At 38.5% G+C, this 22,270-nt stretch overlaps 1 protein-coding gene across 1 annotated transcript in view; it reads right to left on the reverse strand.

Moving 5' to 3' along the window:
* Positions 1-22,270, reverse strand: part of Hmcn1 (hemicentin 1) — a 418,463-nt gene that overhangs the window by 217,759 nt on the left and 178,434 nt on the right. Inside the window, exons 8-11 of the mRNA XM_021197369.1 lie at positions 21,079-21,342; positions 18,938-19,082; positions 14,941-15,062; positions 10,855-11,130 (exon numbers count right to left, since the gene is read on the reverse strand). Coding sequence (XP_021053028.1) covers positions 10,855-11,130; positions 14,941-15,062; positions 18,938-19,082; positions 21,079-21,342 — 807 coding nt within the window. The remainder of the gene's footprint in view (positions 1-10,854; positions 11,131-14,940; positions 15,063-18,937; positions 19,083-21,078; positions 21,343-22,270) is intronic.

Genomic DNA, 22,270 nt, shown 5'->3' on the forward strand with positions numbered 1-22,270 from the left:
TATTTTGGGTACTCAACTGTCATTTTGAGTAAATTATTTTAAGAAGGCGTTGGGGTTGGTATTTTTCCTCAACTCTGAAACATTTTCATACTGGCCATTTATAAGATAGGCAAATTAGCCAGATCATAAATTCTTGGATTCTGTGATTTCCTTCCCAAAGTACATGTATCTTTTCCATTATTGAGCCAGCTGCAATTCTTAGCTTCAGACAGCAGAAAACATCCCAAACTAATTTTAAAGGAATTTGTCACAATTTTTTTTTGTATATTGCTTTTTAAAGGTTAAAAATTTTGATAACAAATAGAAAACAAGAAAGACAAAGAAACAGCCAGCCAATACTCAGATTAATGGTGAAGAGCCACTGGGACGTTGGTTTCTGATATCACTGAGTTTTGCATCCCATGATACTGCTTAGAATAAAAGCAAGGGTCAACATCCCCACTGGGACATATGAATCTGACTATGTGGCCTGCTTGGGGACCTGGAATGTAGGATTCAATGTCACTTGGTTTCTACTTCCCATCAAGATAAAAAGTAATTCCTCCTAAACTTAATGAAAGTATGCTGACCTAAGGGACATGCATGAATAATACACACTGCAATTATCTTCTAGCCTGTAACATGTTTGATAAGCCTGATGTCAGTCTGCTTTTGATCCCCCCCCCCAATTATAGTGTACTGACATAGTGTGCATGTTTGTGGGGTTCTGCTTCCCACCAGCAGTGCACTTCAGCCAGGATGTGTCTAGACAAAGCTCTTACTTCATTGCCTTGTTTGAATTGGTCATTCTGGGCCCCACTCCAAACAGGACAATTTTCTTCAACACCTTTCATTTCTTACTTAGTTTCCCTTGATGATGTTTCCTCAACAGATGTAAATCTTAGATGGAATTTCCATTTTAAGAAAATAGTTATTCAAGTACTAAATATTTCGCTGCTCTTAAATTTTTCAACTTCACCCGCTATGTCCCTAACTTTATTTTAATGTATTATTAGTGCCTATAGTCATGTTTTCCACTATATAATTTTATCTTCTTATATTCTTTTTTTCACTATTTTCTTCTTGAAACAGTGTCTTTCTATTTAGTCATGGTTATCATAGAACTCACTATGTAGACCAGGCTGGCCTCATAGTCACAGAGATCTACCTACCTCTCCCTCTTGAGTGCTGGGATTAAAGGGATGTACCATGAAACCTGGCAAGGTCATCTTCCTTTTAAATTAAAACATAAATATTTATTCCTCTGTAGGAGGTACATTATGGCAATTTAATGCATATATACAACATATAGGAGTCAAATAAGTATAAGAAGCACTTCAATCTCTTCAAACACTAATCATTTTCTATATTGGGAGCTTCATACTTGTAATTTTTTGAAATGCATCATAAATTATTTCAATGGATAGATATCTTATTATACTGAAAAGACAGAAGCAATTCCACCAGGCTTACTGTATTTTGGTAGCTCCTATTAAACCTCATTTCTTCTTCCCATGCTCACACACAACATTCCTCTTCCATTTCCGAATCAGCACTGCTAAATTTGGTTAATTATGAAAGTGACTTGGTGCCAAAATGAGTGCAAATATTCATTCTTTGCTTGACTCATTTCACTTAACATAGTGACTTCTAGATCTATCAGGTTGCTAATGATAGATTTCAGTCTTTTAATGGCTGAATAATAGCCCATTGAGTGTCTAAATGACACATGTTCTTTATCCATTCATCCCTTGCATGACATCTGGGTTGATTCCATATTTTAGCTGTTGTGAATAAATGTGTAATAAACATGGAGTCTCTTTATGGAGTAATGATCCTATTTCTATGGAATATACATTCATTACTGGAATTACTGGGTCACACAGAATTCTAGTTTTAATTTTGGAGACATCTAAATATTGTTTTTCAGGTGGCCATACTAATTTACATTTCCACCAACAGCCCATGAAAAATATCTTTTATCCTCATCCTGATAAAAATTTGTAAATTTTCACCTATTTGATGAGGGCTGTTCTAACTGCAATGAGATGCTGTGTCACTGTAGTGTTGATTTGCGTCGCCTGGTGATTAATGAACTTCAGCATTTCTTTATACACTTGGTGATTGTTTGAGTTTATTCTTCTGAGAAATGCCTATTGACTTCTTAACATCTTTCTAATTACATTAGATGTTTGGGAGCAGAGTATTTGTTTCTAGTTTTTTTGTTGTTTGAGCTTTTGGTTTTTTTGTTGTTGTTGTTGCTGTTGTTATTCTCTTTTGGTATTATTTTTAATTTCTTATATAAGATAATATATAAGCTACATTATATTATATATATTATAACATATTGTGTATGTTATATGTATTATTTATGTTATCTTTGAGTTTTATTTCTTTCATAGTGTCTCAGTTTGATGTAGTCACATTTTGTAGTTTTACCTTTGTTGCCTATGTCCTCGTGGCCCTGTCTATAAACATTGCCCACTCCAATGTCTTGAAGTGTTTCTCTCTCTCTTTTTTTTTTTTTTTTGGTAATAATTCATACATAGTTTTAACATTTAGATCTTTGACTGATTTTGAGTTAGTTTCTGAACATAGTGAAAAGAAAAGAACTATTTTCATTCTTCTACACCTGCGCACTCTAGCCAGCATCATTCACTGAAGAGGCTGTCTCTTTCCAACTGCATGTCCTTACAGCCTTTCTCAAATATCTACTGGTTGTTTGAAAATGGTTACATGTCTTGGCAATTATGCCACTGGTCTTTGTATCTAATTTTTATGCCAGACTCTGCTATTTTAGTAACTAAAGCCCTGTAGTGTGTTTTGTAGCCAAACATTGTATTAACTCCAGCCTTTGTTTGGTTTTCTGGTTTTTTTTGGATGAGAATCACTTTGGATATTCTGGACCTTTTGTGGTTGCATGTGAATTAAGATTTCTTTTTCTATTTCTATGAAGGAAATAATTAGTATTTTGATGAAAATATCATTGAGTCACATAATCACATGCACAGTATTAATTCTGCTAATTGCTGAACGTGTGATATCATCCCTTTTGCTGTGCTCTACAAGGAATTTCTTTTATCACTGATTTCTTATTTTTATTTTGAAGACCTTTCAATTTTTTGGCTAAATATTTTCCTAAATATTTTTCGAAGCTCTTGTAAATGGCATATTTTTTAACGTCTTTCTTAATAACAACAACAAAAAGCGTTTTGACTTTATTTTACAACCCCAGTCTGAGGGATTTCAATAAAAAAACCAATACTGACTTCAAAAACGCATTAACATTTACTTTACCCCACACCAGCAGTATGCCAGGATGACTCTGGCACTCCAGTAACCCAAGTGCTAAGTGAACAGATTCAGATGAGCTTCCAGTCATCTCTGTGTGAAAATTCACTGAACCCTCTTCAAAAGTGACTTCTCTCCAGAGATATTGCCAGATTCACTAAAAATAGGCATGCCTTCCACTGCAGAAGATACCTCAAGGACCATGAAATAAACAAAAATTAGATGTAGAAAAAGTATCTTTTATAATCCCACTACAGTTTCTGTTTCCTGACTTTAACAATACAATAAGTAAGTCTTGAAATAGATATTCTCTAACATATGATCTCTGGAAAACTGTCTTGGGAATTTACTTTAGTTATGCTATTACATTGTCCCTAACACCATTACCAAGCAGCCAGACCCCATTCTGGTGCAATTAACCTCCCACATCAAAGATCTGGAATTAAATATTCCATGTAGGCAGCAACCAAATCTTTGAAATTAGCGGTGAAAGGGTGCCAAGAGGAATTTTCTCCTTGCATTAAGACTTTTAGCCAGTCTGAGAGACATGGATGCCAATAATCCTACTCTGAGAGAAATTTTGGAGCAGCTTGTGGTCTTCTTATGTACAGCTCTCAAAAACAACAGAGTAGTCATTAAATTCCATTGCTAGCATACCTATTTTCAGTGATCTAAACAGTCGAGGGAGACTTTGCTTTCAGTGAGTGTCGTATGTGTGTGTATTTTCATGTGCATTTGAATATAGGAGTGAAAACATTAAAATACATCTGAACAAGCTGTAACAAAATGTCACCAACATTATAATTATCGCAATCTGTATTTAAAATAGATTAGTAGAGGTCTGGGAGATAGTTCAGTCAGCACAGTGCTTATTTTTTAACTCTGAGAAGCTGACCTTGGACTCTAGACTCAACGTTTAAAAAGTCAAGCATGGTGGATTGGGCTTATAATGCCAGCATTGGGTAAGTGGAGAAAGGAAGTTACCTGAGGCCAGTCCAACTTGGTGAGTTCCAGGCTACTGAGAGACTCTGGCTCACTTCAATCAATCAATCAATCAAGCAATCAATCAATCAATGCCGGTAGAAAGTACATAATAAATCCAAGGTTGCATGTCCTATACATGCATGCATAAATGCATGCACTCATATGCCTACACACACATGTGCCACTGCATGCATATGCATTCATACAAAATATGGACTAGTATAGTTCTTGGTAAGTTTAAAGGGCAGTGGTCCACTTTTGTTTTAAACTGAGCTACACTGGAGGCCTGAGAACAAGGAACAGTCATAAGTCAGGATGCCTTAATTCAACATGCTACAGACCCCAAACTAGTGACAACCCTCAGAATCAGTGACAGAGGGTGTGAAGGTCGGCCATTGACAGAATTAAAATGCAGGTGACACAGAACTTAGCACATGCAGGGAAGTGCATCCAGAGAAAGTTAGTCCCACCTCATTGCACACCGGAACAACTAAGAATAACTAGGCTGTGAGAGCTATGGGACAGAGGGCAGACGCTGGACTGACCTCTGAAGCTACCTGTCAATCACTCATGCAGCATTCAAAACCTCCAAGGCTCCAGGAGACTGCTTGCTGTCCAGAGCCACATCTCTCCAGGAGGGCAAACAATGCTAAGACTGGTTCACAAGTACTGATCGCCATGGTGGGGTAGCTTTCTCCATGCATAATGCTCTTGGAAGATTTCCTCCATTGGTCACCCCAAGAGGTAGAAACTGGAGAAGCTTAGATGGTGGCAGAGCCTGACCAGCCCAGAAAGTACCAAGCAGAGAGTGGTGAGCAGACGTCTCAGGTTGGCAAAGAAGACGTGGTCCTAAAGGGAGGACAGTTCTGACACTGAATGTTTGTCCAATACAAGCTCAGCACTACATTTAAAATAGAAAGGAAGTGTCCATGCCTGGGGTCACCAAATTTCAAAAACCCTCAAAGAAGCTCCTCAAGCAATAATTCATACCCCCGTTTGTGTTTTCTTCCTTTGTGTTTCTGTGTATTTTCTTTTTATTATGATACTATTATACTTTAGTACTTTTATTAATGTGTATTGTTAAGAAAGATCCCAGAACATGGAAAAGCTTAGTTCATGAAGCAGCAATACCAATATCCTGAAAATGATTGCTACTGGAAATGATTTATATATTCAATGCAATTTCCGTCAAATTTCATTAACACTCATAGCACTAGAAAAAGCAACCCTAATGTTCGCATATAAGCATAAAAGAGCACAAATAGTCAAAGCAATACTGTACCACACTGAGAACATCACAATACTTGATTTCAAACTGCTCTGTAGAACCATGGTAACAAAAGCACCATGGCACTAGCAGACAATGAGTAGACTGGTGGACCCAGAAAAGGGCACTCAGAGCTAGGGCCTTCATGTCATCTCTGACAAAGCTGTAAAAGGCACATAGTTAGAAAAAGACAGCCAACGAATATGCTGGAAAACCTGGATATCCACATGTAAAAGAATGAAACTCTAGTTTTCAAACTTTACAAAAATTATCTTAAAGTGGAGTCATGGCCATGATGTAAAAGATGAAGATTTGAAAATGGTAGGAGAGGGCTGGTGAGATGGCTCAGCATGTAGGAGCACTGATTGCTCTTTGAAGGTCCTGAGTTCAAATCCCAGCAGCCATATGGTGGCTCACAACCATTTGTAATGAGATCTGACGCCATCTTCTGGCATATCTTATTATACATAAGCTGTATTATTATACATAAGTACAGCTATAGTGTATAATAATAAATGTTAAGAAAAGAAAAGAAAAGAAAAGAAAAGAAAAGAAAAGAAAAGAAAAGAAAAGAAAAGAAAAGAAAAGAAAAAAATGAAAATGCTAGGAGAAAAATTTCAAAATATAATCATGGATGTGAAGTTTCGAAAGAGGACCCCCAATAGTACAGAAAATAATTCTAAGAATTGACAAATAAGTGAGAGTTCCACATAAATGGAAACCTTAGGTACATCAGGAGAAATTATCAGGCTACCGAATGGGAGGAATTTTTTCCAATTAGATATCAACTAGGGGATTAATATCAAGCATCTATAAAGAACATCAGAATTAAATACAAAAGGCATCCAACCAATGATGGTCTGCTAAGTTGGACAATTCTAAAAGGAAAAATTATAAATAGTCAGTGAATATGTGGAGAAAGTTTTAACATCTTTAGCTATCAGGGAAATGAAGAGAGAGTACCTGAGACCCTGGGTCACCCCAGTCAGCATGGCTGTCATCAAGAAAACCATCTACAACACAGGGAAGTTAGGATGTGGGGGAAAAGAAATTCTTGTGGGTTTTAAAGTTTCTAGAGCCACTAAGAAAATCAGTAGGTGGGTTCCTCAAGACACTAAAAATAGAGCTACCCTGTAATCTAGGTACACTGTTTGGTCATGTGACCAAAGAGTTTTCACTGAGCGTAGCACTAATATTCTTACATACCTGTGCTAAGTGCTGTGTTCTTCACAATAGCCAATAAATGTCACCAGCTTAGAGGTTGTTTGAAGATGAGTGGATTGAAAAATAAGTGGTACATAAACTCAATGGAATTTTTTCTCCTATAGAGAAAAGTAAAGTCTGACATTTACAGGAAAATGGAGAGAACAGGAGATTATCATAGCAAAGTAAAATTAGCCAAATTGGAGAATATATGCTTTATGTTTTCTCTGACATATAAGATGAGAGAGAGAGAAAGAGAGAGAGAGACAGAGACAGAGACAGAGACAGAGACAGAAGCAGAGAGAAGACGGGGGCCCTATGAAAGGGAGAAAGATCAAAAGAGAGGAGGAAGGGAGAAAGGGTAATGGAATGCATATGTCATGAAAGGGGAGGAAATCAATTTAGGATGGAAAGAACTGCAAAAGGAAGAAAAGGCACAGAGAGAGTACTATGGGGAAAATAGGAACAAAACATAAGGATATATATGTATGAAAATGTTCAATTAAAACTCACTTGTTTGAATTCTACCAGTATTTGGATCTGCACAAGGCCCCATACTTATAGTTGTTGTTGGCCTGGTGTTTTTTGTGGGACTCCTAACAGTGGGAGTGAGGGTGTCTCTGACAGTTTAGCTTGCTCTTGGAACACTTTCCCACCTACTGGGTTTTTTCATCCAGCCTTGGTCATACTTTATCTTTTCTTTCATTGTTATGTCTCCCTTTACATTTCTGATTTTATTAATTTGGATACTGTCACTGTGCCACTTGGTTAGTCTGGCTAAGAGTTTATTGATCTTGTTGATTTTCTCAAAGAAACAGCTCCTGGTTTGGTTAATTCTTTGTATAGTTCTTTTTGTTTCTATTTGGTTAATTTCAGCCCTGAGTTTGATTATTTCCTGCAGTCTACTCCTCTTGGGTGTATTTGCTTCTTTTTGTTCTAGAGCTTTCAGGCTTGCTATCAAGCTGCTATTGTAAGCTCTCTTAGTTTCTTTTTGGAGGCACTTAGATTATGAGCTTTCCTCTTACCACTGCTTTCATTGTGTCCCATAAGTTTTGGTATGATGCGTCTTCATTTTCACTAAATTCTAAAAAGTCTTTAACTTATTTCTTTATTTCTTCCTTGACCAAGTTATCATTGAGTAGAACTTTGTTCAGCTTCCATGTGTATGTGGGCTTTCTGTTGTTTTTGTTGCTATTGAAGACCAGCCTTAGTCTGTGGTGATCTGATAGGGTGCATAGGATTGTTTCAGTCTTCTTGTATCTGTTGAGGCCTTTGTGTGACCAATTATACGATCAGTTTTGGAGAAGGTACCATGAGGTGTGGAGAAGAAGGTATATTCCTTTGCTTTAGGATGAAATCTTCCATAAATATCTGTTAAATCCACTTGATTCATAACTTCTGTTAGTTCCACTGTGCCTCTGTTTCTGTTTCCATGATTTGTCAATTGCTGAGAGTGTGAATTTGAAGTCTCCCACTATTATTGTATGGAGTGCAATGTGTGCTTTGAGCTTTAGTAAAGTTGTTTTTCTGTGAATGTGGGTGTCCTTGCCTTTGAAGCACAGATGTTCAGAATTGAGAGTTCAACTTGGTAGATTTTTCCTTTGACCAGTATGAAGTGTCTGTCCCTCCTTATCTTTTTTGATAACTTTGGTTGGAAGTCGATTTTATTCGATATTGGAATGGCTACTCCAACTCGTTTCTTGGGACCATTTGCTTAGAAAATTGTTTTCCAACCTTTTACTCTGAGGTAGTGTCTGTCTTTGTCACTGAGGTGTGTTTCCTCTGTGCAGCAAAATTCTGGGTCCTGTTTATGTATGCAGTCTGTTAGTCTATGTTTTTTTATTGGGGAAATTGAGTCCATTGATGTTAAGAGATATTAAGGAAAAGTGATTGTTACTTCCTGTTATTTTTGTTGTTAGAGGTAGAATTTTGTTTGTGTGGCTATCTTCTTTTGAGTTTGTTAAAAGAAGATTACTTTCTTGCTTTTTCTAGGGTGCAATTTCCCTCCTTATGCTGGCATTTTCCATCTATTATCCTTTGTAGGGCTGAATTTGTAGAAGGATATTGTATAAATTTGGTTTGATCATACAATATCTTGTTTTCTCCCTCTATAGTAATTGAGAGTTTTGCTGGGTATAATAGCCTGGTCTGGCATTTGTGTTATCTTAGAGTCTATATGACATCTGCCCAGGATCTAGCTTTCATAGTCTCTGATGAGAAGTCTGGTGTAATTCTTATAGATCTCCCTTTATATGGTACTTGACTTTTTACCTTACTATTTTTAATATTCTTTCTTTGTTTAGTGCATTTGGTGTTTTGATTATTATGTGACAGGAGGAATTTCTTTTCTGGTCCAGTCTATTTGGAGTTCTGTAGACTTCTTGTATGTTCATGGGCATCTCTTTCTTTAGGTTAGGAAAGTTTTCTTCTATAATTTTGTTGAAGATATTTACTGGGTCTTTAAGTTGGCAATCTTCATTCTCTTCTATATCTATTATCCTTAGGTTTGGTCTCCTCATTGTATCCTAGATTTCCTGGATGTTTTGGGTTAGGAGCTTTTTGCCTTTTTGCATTTTCTTTGACTATTGTATCAATGTTTTCTATGGTATCTTCTGCACCCGAGATTCTCTCTTCTTTCTCTTGTGTTCTGTTGGTGATGCTTCCATCATGACTCCTGATCTCTTTCCTAGGTTTTCTAACTCTAGGGTTGTCACCCTTTGTGATTTTTTTTTTACTGTTTCTATTTACATTTTTAGGTCCTGGATGGTTGTGTTCATTTCCTTTGCCTGTTTGATTGTGTTTTCCTGTAATTTTTAAGGGATTTTTGTGTTTCCTGTTTAAGGGCTTCTAGCTGTTTACCTGTGTTCTCCTGTATTTCTTTAAGGGAATTATTTATGCCCTTCTTAAAGTCCTCTATCATCCTCATGAGAAGTGATTTTAGATCCCAGTCTTGCTTTTCCAGTGTGATGGCATATCATGACTTGCTATGGTGGGAGAATTGGGTTCCGATGGTGCCAAGTAACCTTGGTTTCTGTTGCTTATGTTCTTATACTTGCCTCCTACCATCTGATTATCTCTAGTGCTACCTGCCCTTGCTATATCTGACTGGAGGTTATCTTTCCTGTGATCCTGGTTGTGTCAGAACTCCTCAGAGTCCAGCTGTCTCTGTGATCCTGTTATTCTGTGATCCTGAGATCCTGAGTGTGTCAGAGCTCTTGGGAGACAAGCTGCCTCTGGGACTCTGAGATCCTGGTGTGGCCAAGGTCCTGGGATCCTGTAGTCCTGGGTGTGTTAGAGTGCATGGCAGTGGATCTTCCTCTGGGTGTTATGGGACTGGCTGCAGAGTTTGCGGCCAAAGTCTGCTCAGGGCATCGGTCCAGACTGGAAGGGTCTTATTGTATCTTGTGCTTTGCTCAGTTAATGTCCCTGAGAGACCTGCTCTTTTCTGGCAGGAGATGGGGCAGATAGATATGGAGGAGAAGGGAGGTAGGGGAGACTAGGAGGACTGGAGGGAGGCAAACCTGGGGTCAAAATGTTTGAGAGATAAATAAATTAAAATTCTAAATAAAATAAATAGAGTTAGGCTCAGCTAATGATTGCTACCACTTTGGTCACTTCAAGTAAAAAAGTAAAAAAATACACTACTAAAATATATTAAATTTATTTTAAAAGTAAAAATTTAAATTAGTCACATATGTGCATGTATAACATTTAAATGAAGATCTAATCCTTGGAGGCAATTATAAAAACAATTAGAAATGTATGAAATCCACTCAAGGAATGTCTAGGACCATACCACATTGAGAATACCTGATCTTGTCTGATATCCATGTAGTAAACTAGAAAACCTGAAAACATCAAAACATCCAGTGACAATTTATATATTGTCTCAAAATGGACATCTGCAACTACCAGGTCAATTTATGCTTTCAGTAAAGCCACCCATTTGAAGATACTTTAGTTTCCAGTTTCATCACTTTTAAGCAACTGAGCATCCCAAGCATTCTTTCATCCAAAGACAACTGTTTCCATAGATGCTGTAACTCTGACCCAGCACACTTGTAAGGAGAGGCATGGAAGAGGGAAGGTGGAAGAGCACCATTGGCCAGAAGTTGGTAGAAGCACTGTACCTTGGACGGTGAGGAAAACTGAAGCTGCTGCTGATCCCCCTTCACTGGAAACCACACAATGGTACTCCCCAGCATCACCAATTTTCACACTCCTCAGCTCCAGTGAGAGGTTGGCCAAGGTCCTAATTCTTGCTGAGTCTGCTAGTCGGATATCTCTGCCACTTCTCTGCCAGGTTAGATTATAACCCACGGCACTGGTGACAAGACACGCCAAAACTGCTCTTTCTCCGGGAGTGACTGTTACATTATCAGGCACTTGGATGATCGGAGGAGGCTCTGTGCAAAATCAGAAGACTCAAATCAATAAACCTACAATTGGCTTTGCTTGCTTACACATGTGGCTTAAAAAAATCTCTGCATATATAAATGTGTACCGAAATATCTGTCGGGCTGTTTCCGTATATAACAGAAAGTATTGACTAATGCCTATGCCAATGAGACATCCCCAATTATCATCTAGTTACATAATACTTTAGAAGGCAATGTACCTGTCCATACCAAATTGAGATCGCTAGGTTATATACCTGAGAGTCAAATTGACTTGGCAAAAGGGTATTACTGGAAGGATTTAGAATTCTGGAACGAAGAAGGTTTTTCACTTGTTTGGATGAAAGAAGCATTTATGGTTGTTTAAATGAAAACATAGATACTGAGTCTTTTGAAGAACATGGCATCCACCAGATGATAGACATGGCTCGAAGTGATGTGTTATCAGGTTGTTTCCAAGCCCTTCCTTGTTCTAAAACAGCAGTTCTTAACCTGTGGGTTGCAATGCCTTTGGCACACTCTATCTCCACACATATTTACATTACAGTATTAACAGTGAAATTATAGTTATGAACTAGCAAGAGAACAATTCTTTGGTTGGGGTCATCACAACTTAGAGAACTGTATTAAAGGATTGTGACATCAAGAAGGTTGAGAACCACTGGTCTAAAAGCATCTTAAATTAAGATTTTCTGTTTCTGGGGCCAGAGAGAGGGTTCAATATGAAGAATACTTGTTGCTATTACAGAGGACTTGGGTTTGGTTCCTAACACCCAAACATCAGTAAAAATCATTTGTAACTCCAGTTCCATGGTATCTGATACCCTAATCTGAAATTCATGGATCCTAAACATGTAATATGGTTCACAGAGAGACATGACAGTAAAACATACATATAAACAAAATAAACAAATGTTTTTCTAATAAATATTTCTTTCCACTGGCATGCCTTGACAGGATCAATGTTTAGAATTTTAACTTAAACCCAGAATTTTGGTATGTGTATGGTTTTGTATTAATAAAATTTCAATACAGAAAGTTAACTAGAATACTATACTATTCAGCTTAACCTCCAAATATCACTGGAAAAGAATGTTATGGACATGTATGTGGTTTTAGTCATTGCCAGATCTATTTATAATTGATGGATGCTTTCTAATACCCATTTTGTATTAAAGATGCAATCTTAAATACCTATCTTCTGTTTAACACAATCAATAACCAACATTACAACAAGAACCCAAAATTCTTGAGCATGTCAATTACAACAGTGGTTAAAAAAAAAAAAAGATGAGGAAACATGTCAATAGAAGTTTAGCTTTTCTTCAGCTGTCTATGAAATGTTCTTTAATTTTACGATAACAAGTATTATGACAAGAATATCACTATTCTGGAATGCTCTCTTCCTAATATTTTATAAAAATATGAGACCCAAGTGGGTGGTATATTGGCACTTGATCCCAAGTTTTGGATACATAATGACATGGTTGCTGAGCTGGGATCTTACCCTGGGCAAAGGAAAACTGAGAAGTAGATAGTGATTAGTGGCTACTGTGCTAAGCAAATAGCTACCTTGGAAGAAATACCCACTTGACCTTGCTTCAGCAGCATGTATTCTAAACTTGGAACAAAAGAAATGCCCACTCTTTCAAACCCCAAGGAGCCCTTGTCTGTTACTCCTGCTCTGACATCCATTGCCATAACATTGATGCTTTCTGACTTCTTTCATGGCTGACTAAAGGAAAGAATTCCTGGAAACCAACTTGCGAAAGAGCCAGCTTCCCCATTTATGCCACTGGCAGCTGGCACAGAGGAATACAGATAGAGCATTGCAACAGGGGCGAGAGGAAGCTGGCACCACAGATCCAACTCTGTAAGTCAGTTCTCGAGTTCTTACTAGCATCTCCAGTTCCTTAACAAGATGCCTGAAACAACTTGCTGCACCCTCTCTACTGCCTGTTCTTTCTCCTAATTAACATTGCTGGGAAGGACACTCAAAGGCTCAAACACGCTGGGAAGGACACTTAAGGCTCAAGTGTCTGCTTTCCCAGAAGCTGAGGAATGTTGACACAATTCCAGGGCTTTTCATAATTTCTGGAGATGAAAAAATAAATAGTTTGTGATGTATGTCAACTCGCTTAACTTATTTCAGCAGACAATCTTTATTTTCCTAAGAAGAAGAGAATACAAATAGCTTCACTGAAAGAACACGCCTGCCTGATTTACATGCCTCTCTTTCCAAGTTCTTTCTTGGACACAACAAATCCTAAGATTCAAAACCATCATCTAATTAAAACATTTCTCTTGTCTTCAATTATCTCAGGAAGATGCATACTGAAAGCAAATACAGGCACTGTTCAGCTTCAGCAGCCATAACACGAGAAGGTCAGACTAGGATACCAGGAGACTGTCAAGCACAGAACAACATAAGGCAGGCATAGGATATTTCAATTAAAAGGAAGTTTCTGCGCAGTGTATTTAGCTCAGGGGCAAAGTGATTGCTTAGTGCTTGCCTATGTGAGATCCTGGGTTCAATCCCCAATATATAAAAAGTTAGAGAAAGGACTGAAGGACCTGAAGAGGTTTGAACTCCATAGGAAGAATAACAATATCAACCAACCAGACCCTCCCCCCCCCCAGGGACTAAACTACCAATCAAAGAGTACACATGTCTCCAGCTGCTTGTGTAGCAGAGGATGGCCTTGTTGGGCATCAATGGGAGAAGAGGCCCTTGGTTTTGTAAAGGCTTGATGTCCCAGTTTAGGGGAATAGCAGAGTGGGGAGGTAGGAGTGGGTGGATGGGTAGGTGGGTAGGTGGGTAGGTGGGTAGGTGGGGGAGCACCCTCATAGATGCAGGGGGAGAGGGGATGGGATGGAGGGTTCCAGAGGGGAAACCAGGAAAGGGGATAACATTTAAAATGTAAATACATAAAATATTCAATAAAAATATCCAAAAATTATAACTGTATGCTGAGTAGATAGTTTGAACCTGATCTTTTAATGTATATCACAGGCTCCTTCCCCTAATTATTCTGGGAAATTAAAGGACAATATTTCTATGAATGTATCTTATTCTATAAAATATTAATGTACTCTGCCTTCAATCTACTCATAGGAATTTACTGTCTGAATGCAAAATAACAGGAATCACATTTGACCTTCTTTACACTATAGTCTATCCAATAAGGCTCTGTGCTCTGAGACAATTTTTTAGATTTATAATGGCCTTCAATTTGGAGTTCAGAGTCTATTCATAAATCTACTATGGTTATCATACATGAAAATAAGAAGAATTTCTCAGCAGGTACTTGCATATAGAGATATAACCACCATAGTAAAAATAAAACCTTAAATGGTAGAATAGTAATAATTATCTTTCAAGTACTTGTACATTCCAAGCTGCCTTCTAAGCACTGAGCATGTTCCTCAAACATTGCTCATTCGTCCATAGGGTAGACATTGTCATACTATTATTGTCCTCTCAGAGCTAGGAAAGTAAGGTATCAAGTCCATAAAAAAAAGTGGCAGAGGAACTGGGTGGAAGAGGGGGTGCAGAGGGGAATGGACAGAGGAAGATCCGGTGTAGGGAGAGCCCTAGAAGGAGGGCCAGGAGAGAAAAATTAGAATAATTTGTATAAGGAGAGGGAGAGACTGGCACAGGGAAAGACAGAAAGGCTGGGTGTGGGGAGGCCAATGTCAGAGTTCTCAGTGGAGTAAAGTAGATAGATAGACAGTCGGAATGATCATGAGAACTGTACAAACTCAGAGCCTACCAGCATCTCATTTCCATCAGTACAGACACAGGCAGGTGGCACTTACCTGATACATCAAAGAACGTCTGTGCCCGTCCCGTCCCTGCACTGCTCACAGCGATACACTCATAGAAGCCCTCGTCAGACAACGTCACCTTTGTGAAGTCCCAGTGCACGCTGGCAGATTCTCTGGGGACAAGAAACAGGAAAGCTTTTAGTGTCTGTCAAGCAAGAGAAACATGAAAGCAATAATGAGCGATCTGCTTCAAAGGATGTATTCCAATGAGCAATGCGAAGGAAGCAGGGGGTGAAAACTGCAGATTAAATGTCAACTTAAAGTCATCTGCCTTTTGTGCTTTAAACAGAGTTATATGCTCCTCTATCCTGAGCAAAAATATACAAAAGACAGTAAGTTGTAAGAATGCAAATTTATCTTTACAACTTTTTCTTCCTGGCTACATAAAAACCTACTTGAGTTGACAGCCACTGATGATCTTTCTCTTCCCTCAGTACTCCCCAGTTTGGAGGTGAGAATCGTGCTCAATACAATGAAACAAATGTGAAGGTAAGACACCTGCTTTTTAACACAAAGAAAATATATTTTTCATATGTAAGTCTTACCTGGAAGTATATATTATATCTGATTTAACCTATACATATAATAAGCAATGCAAAAATTGAAAAAAAAAAAGACTAGTTCTGTAGACAAACTCATGCATCTGACCATTTAACAAATATTGGTTCATTCACTGCCAAACTTCTCATTATCTGGAACAGTCTAAAAAGATAGATATTTAATTATTGCTTTAAAAAGTTCATAGTTTACAGAAGTGGGCCTTATCCTTTTAAAAATACAGTTGTAATATAAGTATTATATATGTTTCTATTTTTCATGTATTACTAGTCACAATCTTTTGGGGAAGAAAAAACGTAAAATAAAAAAGACCTCCCCAGATTTGAGACTCCTCTCACTGACTTCTGATTTTAGTTTAGGCTCCACATCTCCCCTCACCCAGGCACAACACAAGAAAGCAACCATGAATGGCTTGCTGAGCTCAGACATCATGTTCAGCCCTGACAGGGTTCTGCATAGTAAGTTAATTGTGGGTTCCCATCACCAGGAAAGTGAGTTACTAAGAAGGCATTGTTCCGTGTACTGTAGTAGCTCAGGACACTTCAGTCAGTGTTTCCTGTCCATTCTATGGGAACTGTATACCAATGGCCCTGTGAGCTCCAGAGGTAATCAGTAACCCTTAACTCTTCACTGCCCTGGACGCTCGGGCTGTTCTCAAACACTCTACACCAGGGCACTAAGCAGAAGCGTGCCAATGCCCTCCTCTACGGTGTACTGTCAGTCACAGGAAGGTAATCCATATCAGGTGTATGAACTGTGTACATCTCAGGTGTTCTTTGCAATACCTGTCTCAGAGCTGAACATGTGTTGGGATTCATCAAACCTTGGGTTCCTGGAAATTTTCGAACAGGAAATGAAAATTCATCTAGTCCCCAGTCCTTCCTTTTGAAATGGGAAGTTGAATGGCATTTCCTTTGTCTGAGAATGCATGGCCAGTTTACTGACTGTTTGAAGGCTATTCTCTACAGCTGTACTTGACTCCCAGTCCTCTCATTTAGGAACTGCTAGGAGAAGGAAAACTAAAAGTTTTTGAGACAGGGTCTTACTAGGTAGCTCAAACTAGGCTCAAACTTCTAATCCCCCTGTCTCAGTCTCTCAAGTGCTGGGATTAAAGGCGCATGCCACTATGTCCGACTTAGTCATTCCTGTTTATCATAGCCTTCTCTGTTGACATAAGCATCCTAATACCACAATAAAGAAAGGGATTCCAGAAATAGACTTTTGACCAGGACAGAGAGCCCTTCCAGAAGATGTGCACACAGCTAATGCAAACTGACATCTCTCTCGAATCCCCGGCCGGTCAAAGTGGCTGACATAAAAAGAAGATTAAGTCCCATGTTTCATATTACTGGGAATCTACGGCAGAGGCATGCGAGCAAACTGGGATTAGAGTATCAGTCTATCATCACTTAAGGCTTAATACATGTCAGCATGGCCTGTCTCATCTCAGGGCCACAGCACTGGAAACACGAGAAAAAGAATTTTTGTGGTTTACCTCCCAGGAATTGTGTGGAATCAATGAGTTAATGTTTATAGAGAATCTCAAGTGTCTTTGAAAACTGTCGCTGTTTAAACAGGAAGCAGAGTTATTTTATTTCATCGGCCAGTTATGTGGCTCCATCATCTGCTAGCCTGTTCTGCTCTGCGGCTGGTTATAAAACAGGCGGCCGAGTAAATCATCAAGATGGACTATGTGTGGAGCAGCCAGCTGTTGGGGAATGGAAAACTTTCTAGATATGATTAACTTTCCAGCCACAAGCATTGCTGACAATGAATCTCCATAAAGAGATTATATAAATTAAGACTGTCAAATAGTCAGCATCCTATAGAGCTATATTAATATTGCATCCGCAGTGTGAAAGACTGCTAAAGTTCTTCTTAGAGGGTTTTTAACTCCCAAATCTAGTCGGGTTTTGTGGTAACTCGAAAGGCAATATACTTTCCAGAAATAATTCTTCAAGCATTTTCTTAACATGTAGCAAATCTTTGTCAATTAGATTACTTGCATTTGTCAATAAAATGTCACACAACTTTAGAAAGAGTTGGTACCTTCCAGCCAACTCCTCGCATGGACTTCCCTGCTGTAGCCGCCACACGTGCTCCTGGTGAACCATGCTAACCCGCTCTCTGCACACAGTGTCTCCCATCCTTCTCTCCTGGCTCTTTGGGATCCACACACAGTGGCCTCATTTCTGCCTTCCTTTTCCTGCCCAGTCCCCTTGGCCTCTGTGCCTCTCCACTTACTGATGTGTGAAATGTCCCAGGAAATATAATCTACCTCCTCCTTGCTCATCATCTTTAGAGGTGCACATGCTCTTCACCCCATTTGGTGGTGGCTATTGTTGTTTTGGTTGGTTGGTTGGTTGCTTAGTTACCCAAGGCAGGGTTGTCTATGTAACCCTGACTGTATTAGAACTCAGTCTGTAGATCAGAGTGACCTCAAACTCAGAGATTCACCTGCCTCAGCCTTCCAGGTACTGGGATTAAAGATGTGCACTGCCATCCCCAACTTCTCATCCAGTTTTAAATTTAAGTACTTGACATTGAAAAGCTACATGCTAGTAACCTACTAAGTGATAATATTTCTAATTGTTTGTATTTTTGTCATAATACCAATTAGATTCACTCACTATATTCCACTTTAAATAGGAGCTGTAAGCACATTTAGCCTAAATTCAGTGAATCTAAAGATTCCAGGGAACTTTGCAAAGTGCATTCCACGGTCTATTACCTAATTTTGAGTTGATAATTCTGTAATCTTTGACTTGGAACCTTCAAATTACATAAAGAATAGACTATATAAACCCTAAGTTATCAGGAATATATTCTAGAATTTCTTTTTTCTCTCTTTTTATTATTAGATATTTTCTTCATTTACAGTTCAAATGCTATCCCCAAAGCCCCCATACCCTCCCCCTACTCTGCTCCCCAACTGACCCACTCCTGCTTCCTGGCCCTGGCATTCCCCTGTACTGGGGCATATGATCTTCACAAGACAAAGGGCCTCTCCTCCCATTGATGGCCAACTACACCATCCATCCCATATACAACCACCAATCCCAGAAACTATTGCAGATGCCAGAAAGATTTTGCTGACAGGACCCTGATATAGTTGTCTCTTGTGAGGCTATGCCAGTGCCTGGCAAATACAGAAGTGGATGCTCACAGTCATCTATTGGATGGAACACAGGGCCCCTAATGAATGAGCTAGAGAAAGTACCCAAGGAGCTAAAGGGGTCTGCAACCCTATAGAATTTCTATTGTCGTAGTGTATTTACTGTCCGTTTCTGTCTCCTTCCACTACCACATGAGCAGCCCAGTGCGTGTTCCAAGATGGTAAAGGAAAGAAGTGGCTTGTCAGAGTTGGAGTACAGAATCATCTTTGCATGTTTGTGGCTCTACACTACTGCTGAGAGGAACATTTACACACCTTAAATATTGGTCTACTCCCAGGGCAATACCATCTCTCATGAAACTCAAAGTAAAGGGCAAAAAACTCTCAACTGAACAGAGGATTTGGCCTGGCTGCAGGTAGTATCCCGGCGTTCTCGTGGGCATTGTAACTTTGGGAGCATCTAGGAAAAAACACAGAAAGCAGGTAAGAAAGCCAGCACAATAGAAAATACTTTCTATAGCTCCACCCACAAGCTTCACACTGGAGCCATCAGAATTCCAATTAATCCGCATTACCAAATTTATTTTAACTACCATTATTCAAAGCAGAGTCATTTCCATAGGATCTCATTTTGAGAGTCATCAAACTAAAAACTCAGTTGTTCTTAAAAGCACACTGTTTTTATCTACTACCAAGCTAAGAAAAACAAATCAAGTGAGTTACATTACATCACCAACTGTAGAATAAATTCTTATTCCAAATATGTAAAAACATGAGAAGAATCCACATATCTTAGAATTAAATACATAGGGCAACTTTTTCCTAAAAGAAACAATGAGAAGTATTTTTTAAAGAATCCAACAAGTTTTATGCATTCAATACGGGGGTGGGGGTGGGGGTGAAGCTGTTGAATGTTAACATGAGGAAATCTTGAGTTTGGCTCTGTGCTTGTTGTGATTGTACTGTGATTAAACAATAGCTCTTGAATCTCCAAATCACAACCTCATACATTAAAGATAAGCTTCTGGCTCCTGCCCAGCTCTGAAAACAAAATCTCTATGGCTTCCTAGGGCAGGGTTAGAGCAATGGGTCTAAAGTTTCAATCGGAATTTGGTCATTTTAAAAATCTCTCAGGTAGAGAGAAACAGAGACCGGATGCTCCCTGGCCATTCCTAGCGTGTAACCACATCCTTCTATCATAGGAGATAGATCAGGAACTGTTTTAGTAATTAAATAACCAATTAATCCCAGGACAACCATCTCCATTTGTTCAAAGGCCACTATTATTCATGGAATAGATGGTGCTTGACTACTGTATATAAATGTTTAGCCAACTTATAGAACTGAAGAATTGGGGAAGATAAAATGGCACTACTACAATTTCCTACTCATTAAAGTTACCAAAATTCTCAAATCTATAATCAGTAAGATTTAACATAAGACTATAAAAGTTCTATTTAAAAGTTAAATAAGTGTGCCATAACAATTAGTGAAAATAAAGGCTATGAATATGAAGGAGAGAGGGAGGGGCTTAAGGGCAAGATTAGAGGGAGAATAGAGAAGGGAGAAATGTAATTAAATTATAATCTCAAAATTAAAAGAAATATGTTTACATAAAAAAAACAAACAAATGTTTTTTTTGGTTTTTTTTTTTACAGAAAACTGTGACCATTACAAAAAGCTACAAATGGTCATAATCTAAAGAACAACAGAGCATGGGAGCCCAGCACCAAAGGATGCACCTAAGTCATAGTGCCCACACCCAAGGCTCAGGGAACCTCATAGAAAGGGGTAGAAAGAAGGTAAGATCATGAGAACCAGGAAGTCTGCTGTGAGAAGGTATCTCCTAGAAATGACAGGGAAACTACCCCATGATGCCTCCACACGGCTGCCTAAACAAGACCCGAGAAATGGCAATATCAGTAGACATGGTAATGCAGAAGGGGGAAACCTCATTCCATCCCCATCCTAGACAAACAACTAAAGGCAACTAACAAGTGCTCAGAGAAGGAGAATTAGCCTCTCCCAGGATGAGCCCCCCAATGCAATACAAAGTAGTTAGCCCTGAAATCATACACACAAAGCAAAGCCACAGCAAATGGACCCAGAGGTTGTATTTATGTGTATCCATCTCTGTGTATAACAATAATAATCAAAGAAAAGGAGACCATTTATTTGAGAAAAGGTAGGGGTAAACATGGGAGGGACTGGAGAAAATAAAGGGAATGGACAGTGATATTTTCGTATTTTAACCTTCATAAATACTAAATTACATACATAATATACCAGCATAAACAGTAAGTGTAAAAAAAATTATCTGCATGTAAATGCTCATCAGCTGGTGACAGAGTAGTACCATGGGAATATTAACTGTTACTTTATAGTCCATATTTTACCTGTGGGATATTTCCCTTAGGCTATCAGTATTTCACTGTTGAGTGAGACATTTGCCTTACCTGGGACAATGCTGGAAAAGGAAACACTTGACACTCTCTGGAAGAGATAATCATCTTTGTCATAGCCTGTCACCTTGAGAAAGAAAGCTTCATTTGGGGGAACGAATTCAGAAATATTCCAGATGCCGGAAGGCTTCCGGTCTGGGTAATGTTTAACGGGAATGGTCTTAAGAGATCCCCCTGAGATACTCAGAAGTTCGAGACGGTCTACTCTAGCTGGACTGGAGATTCCAGAAGTGTTCAGTAGCACATATGTAGGTATCCCTACAAGAGAAAGGCATTGTCATGTACGAGTCTCACACAGTTGGGGTCATCTGTTTAATTAAGTGTCGGCACTATAGTAGCATATAGCATATACAAACTGTAAGGATGCATGCTCTACACTGATGGTCTAGTTACAGAGTTTTTCCTACATAAAGCTAGAACTTGAGACATTGAAAGCAACCATCTTACAGAATTTTAATTGTTCTTATACCAAGAAAATTAGAATTATAAAATTAGAATTATAAAGTATTATGTGATAATTGATTATGTAAACATTTTTTAAGATTCACTTTTTTATTCTTACTAAAACTGCACAAATAAAGATAAATTAGCAATAATGTGGAAAGATTCTAAAGGTCACAGTATGGCTGAACTTTACCTTTAACAATAAGATTATAAACAAATAAAGCAATAAGATTATGGACAAATAAAATAGGAACAAGAACGAACTTTAAAAATCAACAATAATTTCATCTTGAACATAAAGTAACACATAGTACATTTAAATGCACTACACGGCAATATACAAGTACTTCATCTCAACAAAGCAGTTTATAAAATATTAATCTTTAAAAACCAACTAAATGTAATGCTTTTCTAAATGTAAGTCTAAGAGTCAACTGGAGTGCTCTTAAGTCCCAACTTCCGCAATTCTGATTTAAAAGATGACAGCAGAGCCCAGGAGTCTTTTTTATTGTTTTTTTTTTTTTTTTTTGAGACAGGGTTTCTTTGTGTAGCCCTGGTTGTTCTGGAACTCACTCTGTAGACCAGTCTAGCCTCGAACTCAGAAATTAGCCTGCCTCTGCCTCCCAACTGCTGGGATTAAAGGTGTGCACCACCGTGCCTGGCTCAGGAGTCTTATTTTTAAGAAGCCCTTTGAGCTTCTGTTGCTTTCAGAGTCATTCTGCTATCACTGATCTTGGACTGT

Source organism: Mus pahari, chromosome 5 (assembly GCF_900095145.1).
Source record: "Mus pahari chromosome 5, PAHARI_EIJ_v1.1, whole genome shotgun sequence".
NCBI lineage: Eukaryota > Metazoa > Chordata > Mammalia > Rodentia > Muridae > Mus > Mus pahari.